Source organism: Cherax quadricarinatus, chromosome 33 (assembly GCF_038502225.1).
Source record: "Cherax quadricarinatus isolate ZL_2023a chromosome 33, ASM3850222v1, whole genome shotgun sequence".
NCBI classification, from domain to species: domain Eukaryota; kingdom Metazoa; phylum Arthropoda; class Malacostraca; order Decapoda; family Parastacidae; genus Cherax; species Cherax quadricarinatus.
Genome location: NC_091324.1, coordinates 661,714 through 680,738, shown reverse-complemented (window position 1 = coordinate 680,738; position 19,025 = coordinate 661,714). Strand labels below are relative to the sequence as shown.

At 44.2% G+C, this 19,025-nt stretch overlaps 1 protein-coding gene across 2 annotated transcripts in view; it reads right to left on the bottom strand.

The window, feature by feature from the left end:
• The window catches only part of LOC128693900 (AN1-type zinc finger protein 4-like), a 70,670-nt gene that overhangs the window by 48,840 nt on the left and 2,805 nt on the right, over window positions 1-19,025 (bottom strand). For both annotated transcript variants that reach the window (XM_070090752.1, XM_070090753.1), the window contains exon 2: window positions 4,791-4,992. In XM_070090752.1, coding sequence (XP_069946853.1) covers window positions 4,791-4,992 — 202 coding nt within the window. The remainder of the gene's footprint in view (window positions 1-4,790; window positions 4,993-19,025) is intronic.

The following is a 19,025-nucleotide window of genomic DNA, read 5'->3' as shown; positions in this document are numbered from 1 at the left end:
ATTGATTCTAGACTGAGGGACTGATTACTCAAACTCCTCCTCTCCTTCCCCTCTTTCTGCTTTGTATTGGACTGAAGAAGTGGCTTTATCAATATATGTGTGTGTCTAATTTTCATCTTGTGTGAATTGTATATTATTCATGTACAAATTGTCAGACAGTGTAACATCATGGAATCTTGGTTCAGAGGACATCTCCACAACCTTCTTCACTTCTACTAACCCGTCTCTTGGGTAGGACCTACCTCCACTGGTGAATCTCGCCTACCAGTCACAATGCCTTCGTCTGCTACCCGTCCCCCTTTTCACCTGACGCCAGTATATGAGCGCCAGCCTTCTTGCCTGTGCTTCAGGTTTTTCACGACTACGGTGCTCTTAACACCAACTCCAAGGCTGAGGGACTGATTACCTCATCTTTTGTATATAGTTCTACTGTCTTCAAATTATGTTCTAGAATTTGTATTGATAAAGCCACTGGATGGCGAAACGTCTACATTGAAGATACGCAGATGTTGCACATATGTCTAATTTTCACCAGTACAGAACAGGTACGACCTCTCATTATCACTGATCTCAGTGAAGTAGCAATACCTTAGTAAAGACAGACTTGTTACTATTAATGGCCAAGGGTTTGAACACTGCACGCACGCACGTACACATACATACACACACACAGGAGCTGTGGATCAACCCCTGCAACCACAACTAGGTGAGTACAAAACACACACACACACACACACACACACACACACACACACACACACACACACACACACACACACACACACACACACACACACACACACATAGCACCAGTTTGGAACCCACACCTGGCCAAACACGTAAGGAAATTAGAACAGTGCAAAGGTTTGCAACGAGGCTAGTCCCGGAGCTAAGGGGCATGTCCTGCGAGGAGAGGTTAAAGGAAATCGACCTGACGACACTGGAGGACAGGAGAGATAAGGGGGGATATGATAACGACATAAAATATTGAGAGGAATTGACAAGATAGATAGGGACAGGATGTTCCAGAGATGGCACACAACAACAAGGTGTCACAACTGGGAGTTGAAGACTCAGATGAGTCACAGGGATATTAGAAAGTATTTCTTCAGTCACAGGAAGTGGAATAGTTTGGAAAGTGATGTAGTGGAGGCAGGATCCATACACAGCTTTAAGAAGAGATACAATAAAGCTCACTGAGCAGAGAGAGAGAGTGGACCTAGCAGCGACCAACGAAGAGGCGGGGCCAGGCATTGCTGTAAATCGACCCCTGCAACCACGGATAGGTAAGTACACACCTCCCACGCTACACACATCCACACTTACCCCTACAACCATATATTATTCTCATTGTCCACACCCCTCCCCTACATACAACCCTCATAGTTCACACTTACCCCTCCCCTACACACTACCCTCATAGTTTACACTACCCTTCCCCTCATACACGCATACAGGTTGCTCACCTTTACCCCGGTTTTTTTAACTATTAAAAAAGGCTACTTTGGCCATTTTGGCCATTCTGGAGTTTTGAGACTATGACCGCGGGTTCAATCCCGGCCGGGGGTATGGTTTTTTTTGGTCTCAACTCTTTATTCTTTCCCCGGAATTTCCAGATTTTCTCCCAAAGGACAATTCTTTCCAGGTGGTAACCCCTGACCTACGAGATATATCTGTACTTAAGAATAAACAACTTGTGTTTACAGGAATCTGTAAGGGCCAGTTTGCACTGAACAGATCTACGCCATAACAGATCATCTCCTTAATGTTCCTAGACGACTCGTGAAGAGAACACATGAAGAGAAACAGCTGAGGTTGGTGGTGGGAGGTCCTAAGATGGCCCAGGTTGTGACCGAGTTCCTCAGTGTGTTAGAGAAGCAGTCCTCAGATAAACAAAGCATCTTAAAGATACACCAGAATCACAAACTACTGACCGTCGACAGGTCAAGGCCTCAGTACTGTGCCCGACATAAGAAGATCTTTCATATAAACAACAAATGATCTGCTTGTTCTCCACACGTGAAGGTTTCTAATTGTACTGTTGTAGAATTTATTCAGAAGCCTAAGCAGCTGGGACAGAAAAAATGTGATAACCTCTACCAGGGCCGCCGCCCTGACCGCCAAAATTCCTTGACTTAGAGTGTGTTGAAGATTTAATACCACATTATAACAGTTAAGCCACAGTTTAACCATACGACCATCCTAGATGGTGCTGTCACCATCAAAATAATTAAGCTTGGCACCTCAGGTACTTTTGATGACTATGTCATGAACGTCATGATACTCGGATCATGATACTCGGATCATGGCACTCAGGTCATGGTCAATCAGTCGCCAATTCATCAGTGATGTTCAGAGGGCAGTTATGATGTTTAATATTTATAAGATTAACACTCGGAAAGCTGACATACGAGAAAAGAAAGCGAAAGAATGCATGAAGACAGAAAACGTCCGAACTTCACGTAAATCATAATTCACAATGAGAATGTTTACTGTTCTCTCTAGGCTGGAATATTGCTGCACACTAACGTCCCCTTTCAAGACAGGCGAAATTGCAGACCTGGAGAATGTACAGAGAACTTTCACGGCACTGATAAGTACGATAAAGCACCTAAATTACTGGGAACGGTTTAAGTCCCTTGATTTGTACTCTCTGGAACGCAGGCGAGAATGATACATGATAATATACACTTGGAAAATTCTAGAGGGACTAGTCGCAAATTTACACACGAAAATCACTCCCTGCAAAAACAAAAGACTGGGCAGGAGATGCAACATTTCCCCCATGAAAAGCAGGGGCGCAACGAGTAAACTAAGAGACAACACAATAAGTGTCAAGGGCCCAAGATTGTTCAGCTGCCTCCCAGCATACATAAGGGATGATTACAGACCTCTGGTTGTCTTCAAGAAGGCGCTGGACAGGCACCTCAAGTCAGTACCTGACCAGCTGGGCTGTGGTTCGTACGTCTGTTTGCATGCGGCCAACGGTAAAAGCCTGGTTGATCAGGCTCTGATATACCACGAGGCCTGGTCACAGACCGGGCCGCGGGGACGTTGATCCCCGAAACCCTCCCAGGTATACCCCAGGTATTGCCGGCCACTAATTATCTTGAAAGTCTCATGGTATGACATGAAGCTGATATGAGGATCTTCAGTCATGTTACTGATGGGGTTCAACACAATATAAAAAATTACTCTGCTCTGAGGTATAAACACAGATGTGTGTCATCCAGAGCATCAAACACAAAAGCTTGGATGTGAGCATCTATGGTAGGCTTCTAGTACAGGTACTCAGTTCCGGTACCTTGATCATCTCAGTCATGGCTTGAACTCTAGGAGTAAATAAACACATATTGCTTCTGCATTCTCTGCCCTGATACGATGTAATATATAATTTTCTTTCACTGTTCTTTGCGTCTTGGCTAAGACTCCCACAGAGGAAGATATATTGAAAGCTCTACCTAACACTGAAAGATTAGTAATAATCTTTGAACGTTGGAGTCCTGAAAGTAGTATGAAGAGAGACAAAAGTAAGTAAGTAAATTTATTCAGGTATACACAATACAGTTACATAGAATTATCATACATAGCAGCATATGTGTAGAGAACCTAGGATAACCCTAGGATAACCATGTTGCCTACGATAGATGAGGTGAACCAGCACTCGTTGATAGTAAGATATCAAGCAGGTTACAAACTGCATCAGACACTGGTCAAATCATCACAGTTGCCGAGTCCAGGTGACTTTAGGTGGTCATGGAACCGGTCCAGTGTTCGCTGGTGAGGCATGTCGTGTAGAAAACAAATACGAGTGCGTCAAGGGCTGCAGGGGAGAGTACAGATACCAACCAAAAAAAAAAAAAAAATCAGACTTGACATGTACATCATGCAAGTGTGGTGGATGTAAGAGAACTTTCAGACTTCATCACTGAGATTAGTTCTGGTTGTCAACAGCCCTAGCCAGTCCACACAAAAAAAGGCGATGAAAGAATTCAAGCAGCTAGGAGACTCGCCCAGACCAGTGTTTGGTGGACTATTGAGTATGTTTGTTGATCATACTCTTCACCATGTGGTTTAACATTTTCTGACTTTTTCAACCTATTCGTTTCGCTTAAGCAATCATTGTCCTTCCCACCCACGTCTGCCCACCTACAACCATCAACCTCTTCTACACACACTACCATTGTCGTTCCCACCTACATGCGCCCACCTACGCCCACCTACAACCATCAACCTGTTGCACACACTAGAACTTCACGTTTATTAATCAACGATATCAGTGTTATATACTGAAAAATATATTTCTAAGACATAGTATGCAGTTTTCACCATTTTATTGAGATGTTTCGTCCACCAGGGACTTTATGAATTAATAAAGTTCCTGGTGGGCGAAACTTCTACTCAATAAAATGCCATAAACCGCATACTGTGTTTTTTAACATATTTGGTGTCATATAATTCAACTGATATATATATCCACAGACAAGTTTCATATGACTGGCTTCTCTTTTATTAAAGATTCCATAACAAAGATGGAGACACCGATAGAAGACCCTTGTACACAGGCTTAGATATACTTATTTGATGTGCAGATTAGTGCATAACATTTACTAGATAATTGAGTTACAATATACAGTTACAATATACAGGTATACTATTACTGTTATTATTTAGATGTTGGGCTAAACCTACTGGGGTCATTCAGCGCAAGGAGTGGTGGAGACTTGATCCTCCGTCTGGTAATCACGAGACAACAAGGGCGAACAAGACACAGTCGAGGAAGCACTTACCTATTGACGTCCATATAGTCAGTAACCTCGCGCCAAATGAGGTCCTCGTGGGTGGGGAGCCTGCGAGCGTTGATTGGTCCACCACGAAGAGACAGCACAAGTTTGATGGTAGAGCCATCTATCACCCCTTGGTCTAGCAGGCAAGAGTCGTCAGCTAACTCGCGCTCACCCAGGATTAGGTGCTGGTGGCTGGTAGGGATTCCTACAAACACAAGATAATACATGTTTTATTATTGTTATTTTCTAGCTGTGCACTATGTAAACACACACACACAAAGAACACTAAAACGTAATAGTATAAGAAATACTGAAAGAAACCGATAGTAACATGGACAAGCTGTTCGAGAAGCCAAAAGCAGGTAAGCCAGAACACAGGTAAAAGACAAGAGCAACAATGAGTCACAGTGATGTCAGGAAATATATCTTCAGTTTTAGAATAGTCAGGATTCAGGAAGTAAAACAACTTAAATAGTAAAGTGGTAGGTTCACGATCCATACATTGCTTTAAGAATTAGTATGATAGAGATCCCGAAGGTACTAAACCCATTTATTTAGCTGCTTATCACCTGCCGCATGCACGAGTCTTCACCGAAGAACTCATTGCAAGGATGCTTAGTGATGGAGTTATTGAGGAGTCCAATTTTCCTTGGAATGGCCCTCTCATCCTGGTTCCCAAGAAAGCCGGTACTTGGCGTCCTGTTATTGATTACAGGAAACTCAACGCTTGCACGATCCCTGACCGATTTCCATTGCCAGTTCTGAATGACCTGTTGCAGAACACCAGTGATAATAAGGCCTCTTCGACTTTTGATCTTCAAGGGTTTTGGCAGATCCCCCTCGATGACCAGAGCAAAGAGTTGACAGGTTTCTCTATGCCGACCAGTCATCATCAGTTCAGGAGGATGCCCTTCGGCTTGCATGGAAGCCCGATCACTTTCAGTCGTTTGAGAACGACGATTTTCCGTACTCTCCTAGGTGGCACGCTCATGGTCTACCTAGATGATCTCATCGTCATGTCACAAGATGTCTCTACATTACAAAGGAGCCCTTGGAGAAAACTTCTGTTGACCTGTTGACGAACTTCTTGACCTTGGAGAAGGGTAATAAACACCTGCTTGTAATGGTAGATAACTTGATACAGTATTGTGAGTTAGTGCCCATTCCTGACAAAACTGCCGAGACTGTTGTAAATGCTTTCCATGAGCATGTCGTTCTCCATCTTACCTGCCCACGTGTCCTGTCGGACAATGGGTCAGAGTTCATAAACGCCATAATGCAGGATCTTTGTTCCAGATTTAACATTCACCAAGCGCCAGTAGCTCCACACCACCCTGCGAGTAATGGCCTTGCTGAAAGTACAAACCGCAAAGTCCTGGAGGTGCTCAGAGTAACTGTTAACCCGAGTTGTACTACATGGGATGAGGCTATTCCAGATGTTCTGAGTATGATAAACACTTCCCTTAACAGCTAGATTGGTGAGTCACCTCATTTTGCCTTGTATGGCTACGACAAGCATCTACCATATGAAATTCTGTTTGCTCCTCCTCAACCTACCTATGATACCGACACCACCAGTGTAGTTAAGATGCAAACACAGGTTGTTTTTCAATGAGTATGAGAGAACTTTATGAAAGCTACAGATAGGTTCACGTCTGATCACAACGCCCACGCTAAGGTAAGCAAAGTGGAACCAGATTGCAGTTATGTTGCTCAATCTGACGCAGACCCCAAGTATGCATAAACTTGTTCCCAAATTTGTTGGTGCTTAGGGTGTCCTACGACAGCTCCGCAGCAATAAGTTCAAGGTGAGGGACATCGCTACCAGAACTATCAAAGAGGCTCAACTTGACCACATGAAGTACATTGACCATGTGCAAGCCGAAGCAGAGCTGGAGTCGCGAGCATTGCAAAGACACAGACTCGTTCTAGCGACAACGCATCTATTTCTTCACCCACTACTACTGTTACTGATGACAGTCCTGTAAGGCTCCATACTTATTGCCTGAGACCCAGGACAACAGTACATTTCTGTGACACTAACGTACCTACTGACTTGTCTGACTCCTACGCTAATTACGCTAACTGTTTGCTTGCAGAAATGGGTATTAATGCACACACATTGTATAGTTAGTTAATACCCGAGTCAGGGTGGACAATGTCATGTAAATATGAAAATTATTTCAGTAAGATACCCGTAATATAACGAATTTCTTGGAAATAGTGTTATTGTATGTGCACCCAGTGTGTCTTTTAAAGTCTGTATTAAGGTCAGGGCAGAGCTGCCCTTATGTCGAATGTCACACATTAGGAAATGCTACTGTCAGTCATTGTTTGCAGATGTGAGGATGGCACAGCATCCTGGACGAGTAGTCAAGGCTGATGTTTCAGCCCTGCGGACAACCTGTATATAGAAGATTTTTAGTTCCAGTACTGACGTCTCCTGGCTCTGTCCTCAATCAAGCTGTGCGGGCAAACCAATTTTGTCTTTCCCTAGGGAGTTTTTTTTTTTAAGTCTGCCTGATTTATAGCCATTTTGATTTTGGGGTGAGTGAAAGCCAGTCCTAGCTGGGTTAACTAGTGTAAGTAATTCTTTCACAACTTTGTGCCCACCAGTACTGTCGTGTCAAGATGACACGAGGTGCGTGGCCAAGTGAATGTAGACAGCCTGTACTGTGTGCTAAGACAGCCTATGCAGTCTGCTAGATTCATATCCCGCGGCACTACGGTGCTGCCCCCTCTAGGCCTGCCTAGCTTCACTCCACGGCCTACCCTCACGGGTTCAACAACCTCTCCTCCATGTACTGGCTATCGGTCATCCCCTCACTCTGCTCGACTTGTACCTACACGTCGATTAATAAAGTCAAACCTAGTCTACGGCCGTATCCCTGCAACCTACGCTACCCCTTCTAGTAACCTTCATGTAAGCTCGGTACTTAGCTGCTGTTCAACAGAAATAACAGCATTAACAGTGGCTAGCTTGAGAGGCGGGGTCAGGATCCACGACTGTCTTTACAACCACAGATAGGTATAAGTCTGTCTTGTAGCAGTTGTATTTGCTACCACAGGCCTATGCGACTTTTCAGGTTTTTGACTAAAGACGATGCCATCCTCCAGGCCAAATCACTTGTACCAATGAAAAACATACTCATCAATCAAAAGTGCTGTCAAATCACAGTGATAGAACTAAATCAAACCATTCACTAGCCTTAAACTGATTCACTATGTGCCACGTGCAGGGAATCCTGGTAAACATCGTGGTATTAAGCAGGCAAGAATGATAAAGTTCTGACTTAAAATGTAAAATAAATCTACGAATATGTGCACAAGTGTGTGGCTTGCCTTCGTTATAAATGCAGATCTTACTGATCTATACACACACACATACACACATATAAACACACACATACACACATATAAACACACACACACACATACACACACATATATATACACACACACACACACACACACATACACACACAGACATATACACACAAACACACACACACATACACAGACATACACACACACACACACACAATATATATATATATATATATATATATATATATATATATATATATATATATATATATATATATATATATATATACAAGACAAGGGGGTGGAAATCTTTAGCTCAAGTACTTTCACACTTTTCAGTGCGTCATCAGGAGCTAAGCAATGTTGCAAGGCTGCATAATACTTCATAATACTTGACTTCTCAAAACCCTTTTACCCCATATGGGGGGATGGGGATGGTGGTAGTGCTGGTGTGACACTGACCGTTGGCCCACATTTCTAAGAGAGCCAGCAGCAGGTGATAGACCTGCACTGTGCTATTCCGAGAAAACTTCCCCCCACTCCTTCAGTTGCAGCCTTGCAACATTGCAAAGCTCCTGATGACGCACTGAGAAGTGTGTAAGTACTTGAGCAAAAGATTTCCACCCCCGTAGCTTGTCTTGCATAGTTAAAATTGGCTGTCTGCGATTGTTTACACACACACACACACACATATATATATATATATATATAGAGTGTGCCTCTGCCAAGACAGTGTGTGTGATGATGTGGGTGTGTGTGTGTGTGTGTGTGTGTGTGTGTGTGTGTGTGTGAGCGTGTGTGTGTGTGTGTGTGTGTGTGTGTGTGTGTGTGTGTGTGTGTGTGTGTGTGTGTGTGTGTGTGTGTGTGTGTGTGTGTGTGTGTGTGTGTGTGTGTGTGTGTGTGCACGTGTGTGTGTGTGTGCACGTGTGTGTGTGTGTGTACACTCACCTAACTGTGGTTGCAGGGATCGAGACTCAGCTGCTGGCACCGCCTATTCACTGAACACTACTAGGTCCTCTCTCTATCCCTGCTCCATGAGCTTTATCATACCTCGTCTTAAAGCTATGTATGGTTCCTGCCTCCACTACATCACTTGCTAGACTATTCCACTTCTTGACTACTCTATGACTCAAGAAATACTTCCTAACATCCCTTTGACTCATCTGAGTCTTTAACTTCCAAGTGTGACCCCTTGTTTTAGAGCCCCTTCTCTGGAACATCCTGTCTCTGTCCACCTCGTCTATTCCACGGAGTATTTTGTATGTCGTTATCATGTCTCCTCTAACTCTCCTGTCCTCCAGTGTCGTCAGGCCGATTTCCCTTAACCTTTCTTCGTAGGACATTTCCCTTAGCTCTGGAACTAACCTTGTTGCAAACCTTTGCACTTTCTGTAATTTCTTGACGTGCTTGATCAAGTGTGGGTTCCAAACTGGTGCTGCATACTCCAATATGGGCCTCACGTACACGGTGTACAGTGCCTAGAACGATTCCTTACTAAGGTATCAGAACGCTATTCTCAGGTTTGCCAGGCGCCCATATGCTGCAGCAGTTATCTGATTGGTGTGCGCCTCAGGAGATGTGCCCGGTATTATAATCACCCCTAAATCTTTTTCCTCGAGTGAGGTTTGCAGTCTTTGGCCTCCTAGCCTATACTCTGCGGTCATCTTTGCCCTTCCCCGATCTTCATGACTTTGCATTTGGCGGGGTTAAATTCTAGGAGCCAGTTGCTGGACCACACATCCAGCCTATCCAGGCTTTATCTGCATCTGATTTAATTCTCCTCATTAACTTCACATCATCTGCAAACAGGGACACTTTAGAGTGTATCCCTTCCGTTATGCCATTCACATATACCAAGAATAGCACTGGTCCCTGGACTGACCCCTGTGGGACCCCGCTCGTCACAGGTGCCCACTGTGATACATCAACATGTACCATGATTCGCTGTTGCCTCCCTGTCAAGTATTCTCTGATCCATTGCAGTGCCCTTCCTGTTATGTGTGCCTGATCCTCTAGCTTCTGCATTAATCTTTTGTGAGGAACTGTGTCGAAGGCCTTCTTGCAGTCCAAGAAAATGCAATTAACCCACCCCTCCCTCTCATGTCTTACTTCAGTTACCTTGTCATAAAACTGGCTGTCGTTTATAACCTTGTTTCATTCCAGGTGCTCCACCACTCTCCTCCTGATAATCTCCATGACTTTGCATACTATACACATCAGTGACACTGGTCTATAGTTTAGTACTTCGTTTCTGTCCCCTTTCTTAAAGATGGGGACCACATTTGTCATCTTCCGTACCTCAGGTAGTTGCCCAGTTTCAAGGGATGTGTTGATTGTGGCTAGTGGCACAGTGTCTCTGCTCCCTCTCTAAGGACCCACTGACAGATGTTGTCCAGTCCCACCGCCTCTGTGTGTGTGTTTGTGTGTGTGTGTAACGTTTCTACCCCAAATTTCACACTGCCCTGTAGTGACAGACCTACATTTTTGGGTCCCTGAAGTTTGAACTGTTATGAGGTCACCTTCACCACCACCAACGGTTAACCTACATGATACTTGAATAACCTTTTAATTGATCATTTTACTATTAATTTGTACTGAATTGCATATATTAAGAAAAATCCCTTTTAATACAAATTTAAGTAATTTGGACTAAAGTGGCTTCTGGGGCTCCTCCAGGATTAGGGGTCCCTGAAGCTAAGCTCCATCACTTTCATAGTAGATCTGCTCCTGCTGCCTAGGCCTGTCTTCCATAGTCCTCGCTAGGAGGCCTGCATTAAGTGAGCCATCATGGATAGTCCACTCTCTCACTCTTGCCCCAGTCATGCTTGGAACAACACTTGACCCTTGACTCACCCTTACTGTGTCTGCCTGGAGTAACCCATCTGCCCAATAAACCACGTCTAGTCAATGTGAGTTTATATTATCCTGTCTTCTCCATGACCGCTACCACGTTACAACGTATGTTAAGCACAGACAAGTTGGACTGTCCAGTAAGCTACCGTCTACGCACTACCATTACAGATTGGTGGCAACGGCTCTTCTAGCAGCACATGATAACCACGAGGCCAAGGGGGATGAGTTGTTTCCAGTTTATCACTTTCCATCGCCTATATCCTCATATCTACGGCGTTCAAGTCCATCCAGCACATTGCAAGACACCAAAGGCATCTTCTCATTCATATTTAACCTCAATATTGGACATAGGCGTCACAGCGTCACCTCTGAACGCTGGTTACATGTTCACCTCAATGCCAGTCTCCTGTGATCAGCCTGCCTCGTCATGAGTCGTAATTACACCTGCTTCAGTGTCTTTCATGCTTCTAACAGCTACAACAGTGAGAGATGAGGCACTGTAGTCTGTCACAGCCAAGGGCAGTGGCAGTGTTCGGCTTGTAATGGGCATATTTTGGGGAGTCATCTGCATCGCCATGACGTCTCTGAGTTTTGGTTGGAAGACTCCAGCAGCCCCAAACCACCTAGCCCCTACGCCAGCCGCCATTCCACACCACCATTTCACACCGTACACCGCATTCTGTCGTGATCTCTGAATTCTCCAACCAGTGAATGTATGAAGTATTTTAGTTAAATTTTATTCCATGTGAGCACATTATGCCATTTCTGGGCATAATTCTCATGCCCCGTGGCTTGGTGGCTAAAGCTCTCGCTTCACACGGCGATATCTTGGCTCGATTCCCAGCGAGGGTAGAAACATTGGGCGTGTTTCTTTACACCGGTTGTTAATGTTCATCCATAAGTAAAATGGGTACCTGGGTGTTAGTGGACTGGTGTGGGTAGCATCCTGGGACAAAACTGACCTAACTTGCCCGAAATGCTCAATATAACAAGCAGCTTTCTATATAGTAGTATATTACTGATGTCAGCTAGAACTGTATACCTTGTACATGTACATGTGCATGGTATACAGGCCTAGCTGACATTATTATTATTATTATAATTATTATTATTATTTCTTTGCATGACACAAGTACTCAAGCTTTTCATTATTATTTTTTTATTTTTTTGCAACAGCTACATTTCCGTTTACTGTTGTGTTCAGAATTCCAAGTGCTTACATTTCTTTCGTCAATAAGATGCGTACAAAGAATATCTCTAAACCACAGTCAGTACCACGTGGTCGGACACAGGCAGATCCTAGTGGCAATCAGCTGTGTCCCACAACACACCGCCGCCAGTAATCTATGCATTCAGAGAGTGGAAAATTAAATTTACTTGGATGAATCTCATAAGATACATACCAGTAAATGGTAACAAAGATAATTATTCTTTATCAAGGTTACAGAGACAAGTAGGAATTTTAGGACACCTAGGTCGCAAAAATTGTCCCCCTTCGATACCTACTACTGTCATATCCACAAGTCACTCTGGACCTATATTAATTTCAAATGAAATATACATCACCAGAAATTCTGGTAACACATTAATATAAATATGTGTACTGCATATTAAAATTAATAAATGATTACATATACACATTTATGTAACAGAAAGAGAATTTATAATCATAACACTCACCAATTTGTCTGGAGATTACTTGGTGTATCATACACAAACTCCCTGTCTAAAATTATGAAGAAAATACTGGCCAGAATTTCAACATAAATACACATCGACTTAGCTGGGGTTCCTGGACTGTCCTGTCCACTCGCCTAATGTTCACATTATGCAGGATTGCAAATCCAACAATTTTGGCTCCTATTTGAGAGGTTTTAAGCCCAATATAACCCCTAGAGCGATGAAAATTCTTCCGATTTTCACTAACGTGCCTTTACCCCATTCAAAACAATGGCGTCTCTTCCCCAGCGATGCTCACCCATTTCGCTGGTTCTTTATTTATTTACAAATTAATTTTTATTACCTACAATATATTCCATCAATTTACATACAAAATACACTGTTTTTTTTTGGAAAATATACAGTATTTTCTACACAAAGAAACCTGCATCATTTCGTGTACCTAACACCTGTGCCACATTCTCCACACAAGGCGCCTTGGAAAGATTTCATTAAACATTAAAAACCATGATGAGAATTTATTGCATGCATTTCCCTACAGACTGGGATGAATCACTTCCTCTGTTGCTGTTCACAATGAGAGAAACTGTGCAGGAGTCCACAGGGTACAGTCTGTCTGAGCTAATCCTTGAGCACAATGTACGAGGTGCTCTGTGAGTGCTCAAGGAAGGATGGATGGGAGAAGGCGCTTGCAGGTGGCTCGTCAGCTGGCTAAGGCTAACTTAAAAACTGCTCAAAACACTATGAAACGGAGGTATGATAGAAACTCAAAGTTTTGCTCCTTCAGTCCAGGAGACAAGATGCTGGTGCAGGAGCCTATACCTGGCCACACTTTAAAAGCTAGATTTACAGGACCTATGCAAATTATAAGCTATCTGATGTAAATTATGTGGTAGGTCTTCTTGATAAACCCTCGGAGAGTAAAACATACCATATAAATCAGATTAAAACATTTAAGTGTTCAAATAAAGTCCCAGTAATGACTGTCCTCTGCCTCTGTAGACCCAATTCTGTCCTCAAGGATCCTAGCCATTTAATGATGGGGCTATCTAAGGATCAAGTAATAAGTTTAACTGCACTCTTACAATTTGAGTGTACATATTTTCGAATGTCCCACGAAAATGTACACTCAAATATCATAATGTAGATTTTGGAAATTCTAAACCTATTAAACTTTCACCCTACAGAGCTAATCCTGAAAAACAGAGGCTACTTCAGCAGGAGGTAGCATTTCTGTTAGAATGCGGATTAGTGGAGGAGTCATCCAGTCCATGGGCTTCACTGTGCATCCTTGTTAAGAAGTCTGATGGAGGGTTTCAAATGTGTACAGACTACTGGATGGTGAATGAAGTCACTATTCAAGATGCTTACTCTCTGTCATGTTCAGATGATGTAATGGACTTTGTGGGTAAGGCTACTTTTGTGTCTAAACTCTGACAGACAAGGTGAAGGGGAGGTCTGCCTTCATAATTCCAGGTCATTATCAATATACATTAACCCCATTTGGGATGCAACACTCGCCAGCATTGTTTCAAAAGCTGATCCATCAGGCTATTAAAGGACTTGAAGGTATGGCAGCTTATCTAGATAATATAGTGGTGTCTGATATGTGGAACCAACATATATCCAGACTTAAAGCTGTCTTTGAGAAATTTCAGAGTTTCCAATTAACTTAATTTAATGGAACTTATCTTTTGGACAATCTATTATTACTTTTTTGGGGCCATGAAGTAGATAATGGTAAAGTGGCCCTTAAATTTGCTAAAACTTTGCCATTAAAAATTACCCAGTACCTCATGACAGGAAATCCCTCCAGCTTTTCTTAGGGATGGTAGGGTTTTACAGAAGATTCTGTAAGAACTTTGCAAATGATGTATACCTGGAGAGAGTTCTGGGGGTCAACGTCCTCACAGCCCGGTCTATGACCAGGCCTCATGGTGGATCAGGGCCTGATGAACCAGGCTGTTACTGCTGGCTGCACATAATCCAATGTACGAACCACAGCCCAGCTGGTCAGGTACTGACTTTAGGTACCTGTCCAGTACCTGCTTGAAGACAGCCAGGGGTCTGTTGATAAACCCCCTGATGTATACTGGGAGGCAGTTGAACAGTCTTGTGCTGCCTCTTACCGTGCTAGTGGCACCCCTGCTTTTCATTGGGGGGATGTTGCATCGTCTGCCGAGTCTATTGCTTTCATAGGGAGTGATTTTCGTGTGCAAGTTTGGTACTAGTCCCTCTAGGATTTTCCAGGTGTATATAATCATGTATCTCTCCCTCCTGCATTCTAGGGAGTACAGGTTTAGGAACTTCAAGCATTCCCAGTAACTGAGGGGGTTTATCGCAGTTATGCATGCCATGAAGGTTCTCTGTACATTTTCTAGGTCAGCAATTTCACCTGCATAGATAGAATAAGCGACCTGAAGAGTGTCACCATGGGCTTGGCATCCCTAGTTTTGAAGGTTCTCATTATCCATCCTGTAATTTTTCTAGCAGATGCGATTGATACAATGTTATGGTCCGTGAAGGTGAGATCCTCTGACATAATCACCCCCAGGTCTTTGGCATTAGTTTCTCGCTCTATTGTGTGGTTGGAATTTGTTTTATACTCTGACGAAGTTTTAATTTCCTCACGTTTTCCATAACGGAGTAATTGAAATTTCTCATCATTGAACTTCACATTGTTTTCTGCAGCCCATTTAAAGATTTGGTTGATGTCTGGCCCTGCCCGAAACACACAAGCCTGTGTAACCCACAACGACTTAACAATAAACAAAGAAGCCTCCGAAGAAGTATATCATTTAACCAACCCGCTTACAGCCTACCAAATAAACACCGTTATAAATGGTGACAGCGGTGCTCCGCAGCAGTTGTGTTTGCCCCGCGAGGAAGGAAGAGGTATGAAGTCATCTTCACTTCATCACCCTACACAAGAAGCATACGTCTCTCAACGAGTTATCCTGATGTCGTGTCTGCACGTTTGAGCATCCAGACACAGGTACAAGCAGGATCCATGCCAAAATTTGCCGAAATTCTCCGAGAATTGTCAGTGGCGTCACAGTGACCCCACGCTACAGCGTCCCACGCTACAGTGTCCCACGCTGTTTCTCAAGTCACGTGTTCAGCGTCACTTGTATGTTGCTGTTGTTGTTCAGCTCAGCACAGCTGTTTCAGCAAGCCAGAGGTGAGTTTTGTGGTGATTTCTGCGTCCAGTGTGTTTCCCGTGTGTTTGTGGGTGGGAGGAGGAACCGCCAGATGCCCGCCCTGCCATACACTCACGCACGCTCCTCGCCACCAGCCTACCATACACCACTCACCACTGCCCACTCCCTCTGCTGTGTTTTCTGCTGTTTTTCGTATGAATTCATTGCCAGTGCTGTGTATCCGAGTGCCCGAGGCCACTCGAAGCTACGTGGATCACGACGTCACGTGGGTGTGGGCGATGTCACGTAGACCTACAAAGCCACGTGAGTTACCAGATGTCCCAGGCCTCATGCTGTGGTCTGCTGCCCACATCACATCGACGCCACCCAAGATGCTGCCCGACTTCATGACGTCACGATGTCTGCTGACGTCACCTCACGATGTCTGCCTGACGTCACCTCGAGATGTCTGTTGACGTCACTGCTGCTGATGTCACCTTGCGACATCACGCCTGGCATCACATGATGTCACATCGAGTGTTCTAGTAATTATTTCAGTATTGTCGAGAAGATTGAGAGAAGATATATGTCGTGTGTTAATTAATTCCTCTCAGTCAGTGTTCTCACATTTTAGTATGTCTTAGTCAGTTTTATGCACAGAAAAGCATCATTTGCTAGTTAAGCCATATTGTACCGTATGTACAGCGGTGTGTTTGTAAGTTTTCCGTGTGTCCAGTGAGGTCTGTGGTCAGACCCTTGAGTTGTACCACTAAGTCACCCACGTGACCAGTGTTTGACAGCTGATTACTCAGCCCTGAGCGTATGAGCCCCCTTGTACAGAAAGCTTTTATGCTCGTCGCTCGTGATGTTCTGTAGAATCGTACCTGCTATGATTCTCATCGAGATTTGTTTCACTTCACCTCCAGACCGTCAGAGTGCAGTTATATGTAGAGAAACAAGTCTGGGGACGCTTAGGCTAACCTCTGCTATAACTCCAACTGTCGAGAGATGATACTCGTCAAGCCGCAGCCAGCCCTGTCGGCAGGCGCTGTGTCAGCCTCGTGTCACAAGCTTCAGTGAGCAGCCTGCACAAAGAAGATGTCACTTTGACTGCTAGCTCTCTCACTGCAGTCTGGTGTATGATGTTATGACTCCCAGATGTTTCGCCCAGTCGTCTCTGCCACGACTCGCTCCACGCTTGCCGGCAGTGACAGCCCAGCGACAGTACCAGTCGAGAAGTGTCCTGAGTCGCTTGCCAGAAGTCCTGCCCAGTTGCCGAGTTTTGTCGACGCCTCACTCGAGGGCACCAGCATGTCGTGCCCTAGGTTGAGTGAAAACCTGCAGCGACTCCTACGATGACTGCTTCACCAGAGGAGACCGTACCCTGTTATGTCACAGCTCAGCCGCAGCGATGTCTCCCGTGTTGCAGTACCTGTCCAGACGCAGGAAGGCGTGCAGTGATGCCCATCGACGCTCACTGCCTATGACCACGATGTTTAGCACACCCCACATGTTTTTTTCTTCCCTCCCTGTAGGAAGTTTTTTTTTCCATGTCCATATGTATATATATGTTTTTATTTTGTGTTCTGTACCCTGTTCCTACGAGAGAGAGACCGAGTTTCTTTTACTACCAGTATTGTCGCGTCGGGACGACGCGCGGTAGGTGGCCGAGTGTATGTAGACAGCCTGTACTGTCTGCACAGACAGCCCATGCTGTCTGCCAGCTTAGTTCATATTTCGCACCACTCAGGTGCTGCCATCTATAGGCCTTGCCACTTCAGTATGCCCAGACTTGCCTCGCTCTCACTCTCACAGCGGCCTGGCATCAAGACACAAGTACTCCCAGCTCTCTCTCGTGGGCATGGCCCTGCCCGGGCCATGGGCACAAACACACAAGCCTGTGTAACCCACAACGACTTAACAATAAACAAAGAAGCCTCCGAAGAAGTATATCATTTAACCAACCCGCTTACAGCCTACCAAATAAACACCGTTATAGCCTGAAGTCTTGCAGTGTCTTCAGTGGAGGACACTCATGCAAAGTCAGCTGTCATCTGCAAAGGAAGACACGGTGCTGTGGCTTGTATCCCTGTCTATGTCGGATATAAGGATGAGGAACAAGATGGGGGCGAACACTGTGCCTTGTGGAACAGAGCTTTTCACCGCAGCCACCTCAGATTTTACTCTGTTGACTACCACTCTTTGTATTCTATTTGTTAGGAAATTATAGATCTATCTACTGACATTTCCTGTTATTCCTTTTCATGTATTTTGTGCACTATTACACCATTTTAACACTTATCAAAGGCTTTTGCAAAGTCTGTGTATATTACATCTGCATTCTGTTTGTCTTCTAGAGCATCCAGGACCTTGTCAGAGTGGTCCAGTAGTTGGGACAGACAGGAGTAACCTGCTCTAAACCCATGCTGACTTGGGTTGTGTAACTGATGGGTATCTAGATGGGTGGTGATCTTGCTTCACAGAACCCTTTCAAAGATTTTTATGATACGGGATGTTAGCGTTATTGGTCTGTGGTTCTTTGCTATTGCTTTACTGCCCCCTTATGTCTGTTCATGCTCCCTCTCCACAGGATGTTAAAAGCACGTGATAGGGGTTTATTGCAGTTCTTGATGAACACGGAGTTCCATGAATCTGGGTCTGGGGCAGAGTGCATGGGCATGTCATTTATCGCCCTTTTCGAAGTCATTTGGCGTCAGGATAATATCAGATAGGTGTCTGTCTACCAAATTATGTATTGGCTCACTAAAAACCGAGTCATATTGGGACTTGAGTAGCTCACTCATTTCCTTGCTGTCATCTGTGTAGAACCCATCCTGTTTAAGTAGGGGGCCAATACTGGATGTTGTTCTAGACTTTGATTTGGCATAAGAAAGTAAATACTTTGGGTTTCTTTCAATTTCATTTATGGCTTTTAGTTCTTCTCGTGTTTCTTGACTCCTGTAAGATTCCTTTAGCTTTAGTTCGATGTTTGCTATTTCTCTGGCCAGTGTCTTCCTCTGTATTGCAGCTATATTGGCCTCTTGCAGCCGCTCTGTTATTCTTTGCCTTCGCCTGTATAGGGAGCGCCTTTCTCTTTCTAGTTTACATCTCCTTTTCCTTAAGGGAATATGCCTTGAGCATACCTCAAGTGCCACAGAGTTAATTTGTTCTAGACATAGGGAAGGATCCATGTTGATTAGTCTATCTTCCCAGTTTATATCACTTAGGACTCGGTTTA